General features: G+C 35.2%; 1 protein-coding gene across 1 annotated transcript; it reads right to left on the bottom strand.

Moving 5' to 3' along the window:
- Window positions 1-1,958: 1,958 nt before the first annotated feature.
- LOC149259270 (pentatricopeptide repeat-containing protein At4g14050, mitochondrial-like) lies at window positions 1,959-5,383 on the bottom strand. Its single transcript, XM_089417960.1, has 2 exons — window positions 4,756-5,383; window positions 1,959-4,515 (listed from the first exon to the last, which is right to left on the bottom strand). The coding sequence occupies exons 1-2, from the start codon at window positions 5,258-5,260 to the stop codon at window positions 2,828-2,830; spliced, it is 2,193 nt and encodes a 730-aa protein (XP_089274086.1). The 5' UTR covers window positions 5,261-5,383; the 3' UTR covers window positions 1,959-2,827.
- Between the last annotated feature and the right edge of the window lie 1,612 nt (window positions 5,384-6,995).

Here is a 6,995-nt window from a genome sequence, read left to right as displayed (position 1 = left end):
TGAGTCGCCATGTGGATTCTTCCTCCGCTAAGATCTTCTGCTTCATTTTTTCAAGGTCCCAAATTTGTTTCCTCGTGAATGAGGACAAGGAAGCATTTTTGAAATATTTGGATAAGCTTTGAAGTTTTTTATCTATGTCATTGAGCTTCCTTCTATTTGAAGCTAATTTTTCCCGCTGAAATGTTTTCACCTTAGCACGGCGACAAGATAAGCGATCAATGAAATCATGAGATTGATTAGGTATCTGACCAGATTGCTGCTGCCATGTTTCCTTTATGAACTGGTTGAATCCATCATCAGCAAGCCACGTTCTGTTGAATTTAAAAGGATAACCCAGTCTGCAACCCGAATTCTTCCACTGAATAATGATGGGGCGATGATCAGATATATACGCCGGATAGATCTTCATAATTGGAAAGCCCATTCTCTCAATCAGCTTACCATGAACTATGAATCTGTCAAGTCTCTTAGCCATGAAGGAGTCATTTGTTCGGCCATTATCCCAAGTAGGCCCTTGACAGACTGGCTGGATGTCAATGAAGTTATATTGGATAATGGCATTCCGAATCATACGTCCAATAGGATCCATTTTCCTGCCATTGCCCCAGACCTCATTGTTAGATAGAGTGCAGTTGAAATCTCCAGCAATCAAAAGGGAATCCATGTCAAAAAATTCTGAAGACAATATTTTTTCCCAAAATGGAAACCGGTTCCTATATGGGGCGTATAGATTTAGGATGTGGACAGGTGCAGGAGAATCTCTGAAGTGGGCCAGAATAAGAATGCCAGCAGAACATTGGAAAGCTACCGCTTTGATCCATCTAGGGTCCCATAATACTGCTAATCCACCAGATAAACCATTGGCATTTGTAGCTACCATATGCCAGGATGGGAGCATTTTTCTGAAATATGAAATGGTCTGAGAGCCTTCATGCATCGTCTCCTGAATTAGAAGCAGTCTAGAATTAGAGGACCGAAATAGGTCCTTTAGGGCCATAAATTTTGGGTTTGCACCCAGGCCCCGGATGTTCATAGACAAGATATTATTCATTTCGGACCACAGAGGGCCAGCGTGCTCTAAGAGGCCCAGAAAAGGAAAGATCATCTGAAACAACTTCGCTTATAGGAACATCAACAAGATTGAGATTTCTTGAAGCCGCATCCTTTGTACTTGATTCTAATAATGTTGTTTCTGAACATTGATTCTAATATTTAGCAGTTAAATTTTAAATTCAGAGATATCACCTCTTTCAACAACCTACAGAGCGTTTAGCAAATCCATCTCAGTTATTAACAGTAGAGGACAGTTAACAGAGCCGGCTTTGGAAGCCCCCTTCCTATTTGCTCCCATGTAGCCTCAACTAATGGTAGTTTCTCAGACATTACCAGTACTTTTTGGATGTGGCAACCTTCCTCACATTGTAAACTCATAAGGCTTTATAGTTTACTGGATCATCTACAGTGTGGCTCCTACTTTGGCTTTCCTCGTTCTCTTTTTCTGGTACAGTGGCCATTTTGACGTTTTTGTTTTATGGATCCTCTGCTGTTTGGTAACCATTATTAACATCAGTGGCCTTTGGTTTGTATGTAGTCTGATAAGGATAATCCCATCTTGTTATTTTTTTGAATTTTGGGTAACAAGATTGGGCTTTACTTGTATAAATACCAAAAGGAAAAGGAAAAAATATTTGGATTAATGGCTCGTCCTGCCTTTTACTTTTAGTATTTTTACCTTTATGGGAATTTATTTTTTAAATGACATCATTCTCGATCTTATATACTCACTCGTTCTTTAAATGAGTAGACAGTCACACTTGTATATGAACATCACAGGTATTGTTAATGTTCAATGGAAAGTACATCAATAGGAAAATAAAATTTAAGTTATGATAGATATTTCAACTGTAATTTTCTAACTAGCATTCCCTTAAAAAGGTCAAATTTATTAACAGCACATCAAAATGTAATCAACTTCAGTTTTATTGGATAATCAAAACTAGTTATGCCTCTTTAGTCTTTCAAAATCTGCTCAAACCCTGTAATTCACAGAGCATAAGGTAGGGCCAAGGGGACAACCAAGCACTATAAACAAAAATTTCAAAACCAACCACCGCCGTTTCTGTTGTAGGTGCATGTCTACTAGGGTTACGGCAGGGTCCTTGCAAGCCATGGGAGGGGTAAAGATGGAGAAGGGTATCCAAACTGACTTTTTTTTGGGAAAATGTGATATTTGCAGGACTGTATGAAAAGGAAACCGCAAGAACAAAGTTTATTAGAAGTGCGACATGGTCACTGCAGTTAATGTAAGTTCAGGATTCTCTTGCTTTTGAGCTCTTGAGATCCCAATTACAAACTGGAAGAAGGTAGTAACGTAAACGAAATTCCTTCCCTCTTGATGGTTTTGGAAAAGCTTTCCAACAATTTTTTTTCTCAAAACGAATCAGAAGTGTTGGAATGAACGTTGAAAAAAATCCAAGAAACTTGTATCAGCTTACTTTCTAGATTGATCAAGAAATTTAATGGTCCAGCGTTTCTTCTTTGGGTTGTGAAGAACAGGCAGGCTCTGCGTTGAAGGGAGTTGTCCATGATGGGATGCACTCGAGAATACAGGCAAATGATTTTTCAACATCAAAATAGAACACAAGTACGGCCTAGAAGATGTGCTAATAGGAAGCCCTGGGTTCTTGAAGAGCAAGGGCATTTTCCTAAGAAGATAGATCCAATTTTATCTTTGGAAAATGTTGGACCATTAAGAATTTCTAGATGGGTTCATCTCCTCAGCCTCCCAAACGACCTCACCGTAGTGTTTGTTTGTAACATCTTAGCATCACCAATAATCCCTACAAGAACACTCTCCATCCTTGAAATGATGATAACGGTTGGCATCTCTGAGCACAATTTCCCGTGCAACAATCTTGGAGACAAACTTTGTTGCACAGTGGCAGTCACCACACACTCGAAGATTTTTAACAACTCGAATAGTTGTCCCAGGGGATGTGTTTAATAGCCCAAATGCAATTGCCAGCCTCTCACTATGGTGGCAAAGAATTTGTTCCTTCTCCTCTTCAATTACATCATTAAGAACATAACTCACATCAGGAACATACCCTGCTGCCTTCATCTCCCAAGATAACCTCTCCAACTCTCTATAGATTTCCTGCATTTGTGGGTGCAAATTGTTTCCTATAGAGAAAGCATGCACCTGTTTATTGATCTCAATCCAACTACACCCAGGTGTCTTTCTTATGCCTCTATCTTTCATCATTTTCCTCACCTTTTCAATGCCATCCCACCTGTGAGCTGCAGCATAAATATTTGAGAGAAGTACATACGGAGCAGCATTTTGAGAGTCGATCTCAAAAAGACGCTCTGCTACCCGTTCTCCCAATGCTATGTTATTATGTACTCGGCATGCACCAAGCAAACAACTCCACAAGGCTGCATCAGGTTCTATTGGCATTTTGCTGATAAATGCTTCTGCTTCTTTCAAACGCCCAGCACGTCCAAGAAGGTCCACCATGCAGCCGTAATGCTCCATTGCAGGTTCAATATGATAGTATTCATTCATACAATTAAAGTGTTTATAGCCTTCATCCACTAGGGCTGCATGGCTGCAAGCATATAAAACAGAAACTAAAGTGACATTGTTTGGGACGATGTCATTTTGTTGCATTTGTTCAAAGAGCTTTAGTGCCTTCTCACCATAACCATGCATAGCATATCCCCCAATCATGGCCGTCCAAGATACAACATTTCGTTGATGCATGTTGTTAAATAGCTCATGTGCCTTCTCTATTCTCCCACATTTGGCATACATATCTATCAGAGCATTCAGTAGTACAATATTTGACTCTAATCCACTTTTGATTATACTTTCATGTATCTCTACACCTTGTTCCAGAGCCGCCAATTTGGCACATACTGGGAGTATACTTCCATAGGTTTTTGAGTCTGGATTCACACCTTCAGATTTCATTTGTTGAAAAAGTTCCAGTGCCCGCTCCCCATGCCCATTCTGTGCGAGTCCTGCAATCATCGCATTCCATGAGACCACGGTTCTCTGAGGCATTTCTTCAAAGAGTTCCAGAGCCTTATCAACAAACCCACTCTGTGCATATCCTGAAATTAATGCTGTCCAGGAAAACACATTTCTTTCAGGCATTTTTTCAAACAGCTTCCGAGCCTCTTCAATAAGTCCATTCTGTCCATATCCTGCAATCATTGCATTCCATGAGACTACAGTACGCTGATGCATTTTGTCAAATAATTCATGGGCTTTTTCTATTCTACCACATCGAGCATACATGTCTACAAGGGCAGTCGTCACAAAGACATTAGATTGAAATCCACGTCTTATTATTTCTTGATGGATTGCCACACCCTGTTCCAGAGATGCCAAGTTGGCACATGCGGGAAGAACACTTACAAAAGTGAAGTGATTAGGTTGGATGCCCGTTAACTGCATTCGGTGAAACAGTTCCAATGCTTCCTCAGCACAACCATGCCTCGAGTAACCTGCAATCATGGCAGTCCAGGAGACAACATTTCGATGAGGCATTTTGTCAAACACTTCACGTGCCTTCTCTAAGCAGCCTTGTTTTGCATACATGTCTACAAGGGCAGTCGCCACGGAGACATGAAATTGAAACCCATTTCTTATAATTTCTTCATGGATATCAATACCATGTTTCAGAGATGCCAAGTTTGCACACGCCGATAGTACACTCGAAAAGGTGAAGTGATTGGGTTGCAAACCTGTTTGCCCCATTTGATGAAACAGCGTCAATGCCTCCTCAGGAAGCCCATGCCTTGCACAAGCAGCAATCATGACAGTCCACGAGCACACATCTCGTTCGGGCATTTGGTCGAAAACTCTGCGAGCGTCCGCCAGACTTCCACACTTAATGTACATATCAATCAGCTTATTCTGTACCAGTCTGTCTTTAGTAAAATGGATTCCCCTTTCGATCATGAGGGCATGAATTTGCTTGCCCTCAGGTAAAGTTTTCCTGTGAATGTAACATTGCAAGAGATAAACATATGTCAGAGAGTCTACAGGGTTCTTTGTAATTTGCAAAATGTTGAATGCCTCCTTCAAACGGTTTTGTTTACAGAGTGTTCTCACATCCTGCACAGAAGAGTTGTTGGCTTTGACCTGCACACGAGAACTAGTGGAAGTAGACAATCCACGCTGAGGCTGGAACACAACAAACAATACCGACATTTTCTTTTTCGATTGATCGCTTAAAGCGTGTCCCATTTTCCATTGCTGTTTACTGTCTCAGAAAGAATCAGGCGAACAGCGATTTTAGTTCCTGGCCCTCCTTTCATGGGCAAATTCTTTGACCACCACTTCGGGCTATTCTAATATATTCGCTTAGCTAATTTTTTTTCACTAATTATATATATCTGTTTCGATTATACGGTCGTTATATTTGGATTATACTATTGTAAGTTTCTAGGGAAAGATTTTGCTTAATATATTATAACTCTGAACCTAAAAAGTTTCACCATATTAAAATTTAAACTGTTTAAACTTAAACAATGAGTTACACAATCACATTAGTATGGTTGATATATAGATCAAATAAAAAAACTAAAAACATCATTGTTCCTAACATTTATTAGACCCGGAACCAGATATGGTATAACACCTTCCATTTTACTTTGATGGTATATTAATTTGTTTTTACCCAAAATAAATGGTTGTTTATTCTTAATGGTTGTTTATTCCTAATTTAACATTAGATTTTTAAAAATTGTTGTTTATTCATAATTTAACTTTAGATTTTTTTTGTTATTTTTGTTATTATTTAAATTCATTTTATTATTATTATTATTTAAATTTAGTTTTTGTTATTTATTATTATTAATTTATTTATATGTAAGGTGATTGGTTGAAGTTTAATTATGGATTGATTAATAACTTCCATTTTATTTTTATTAGTTACTACTTTTTTGTTTTTATTTCATTTCTTTTTTATTTATTTATTTTTTTTTTTTTTTCTATTATTTCCATTTTCATGAATTATAGTTTCCACATTTAAAAAATAAAACACACATATATACAAAATAAACATATATATTAAAGTGTATATATGTTAATATAAACAATATTAGTGAATCATATTTCTTAATTTATGATGATTACATTCAACTATACAATATTTTATTTTTATTAGTTGTTTTATTTTTGTGATTAAATCTGTCTTTATTATCTTTTAGTTTAATTAAGCTATATTTAAGCTAAGCGGAAGGTACTAGCTACTATATAACCATTGTTTTCATTTCATAAATACAATGTCTAACTTCACTATTACTTATTTTACCTTGGTTTCATTTCATAAATACAATGTCTAACTTCACTATTGTTTATTTTATTGCTTATTTTGTTGATATACATATTTTCCTCTATTTCATTATTTTGTTACAACTTCTATACTCACGCAATCATATTAATAAATATGATTGATATATACAATATAAGTATATCATATTAAAAATTAATATTTAATAGGATCATTATATACAATAAAAGTATATCATATTAAAAATTAATATAAATATTATTAATTATTAAAAAAACAATAATATTATTATTATTAATTAATAATATAAATAATAATTATTTTAATAATAAATATTAATACTATTAAAATAATTATTATAAAAAATATTAATACTAACCCATCTTCAATAAATATAAATATAAATATTATCAAATATTTTTAATAAATAATAATAATTACAAATATTATTAATAAATATAAATATTAATAAGTAAAAAAATACTTTAATAATTATTACTTTAACTATTTATGAAAAAAATTACTTAGATAATTATTATGGTTAATTATTTAATAATTATTATTATTATTAAAAAAATTATGAATAATATTATTAATATTAGATTTTAGATTTTTTTAATATATATTGTAAATGAGAATGTTTTTCAGATTAATTACATTACTGAATTTTGGTCATGTTTCGAATTA

The sequence above is a fragment of the Pinus tabuliformis genome, chromosome 6, assembly GCF_031772625.1.
Source record: "Pinus tabuliformis cultivar Carrire ecotype Pingquan chromosome 6, CPIR1, whole genome shotgun sequence".
Lineage (NCBI taxonomy): Eukaryota > Viridiplantae > Streptophyta > Pinopsida > Pinales > Pinaceae > Pinus > Pinus tabuliformis.
The sequence above is the reverse complement of the archived record's forward strand: the minus strand, read 5'-3'. Positions and strand labels throughout refer to the sequence as shown.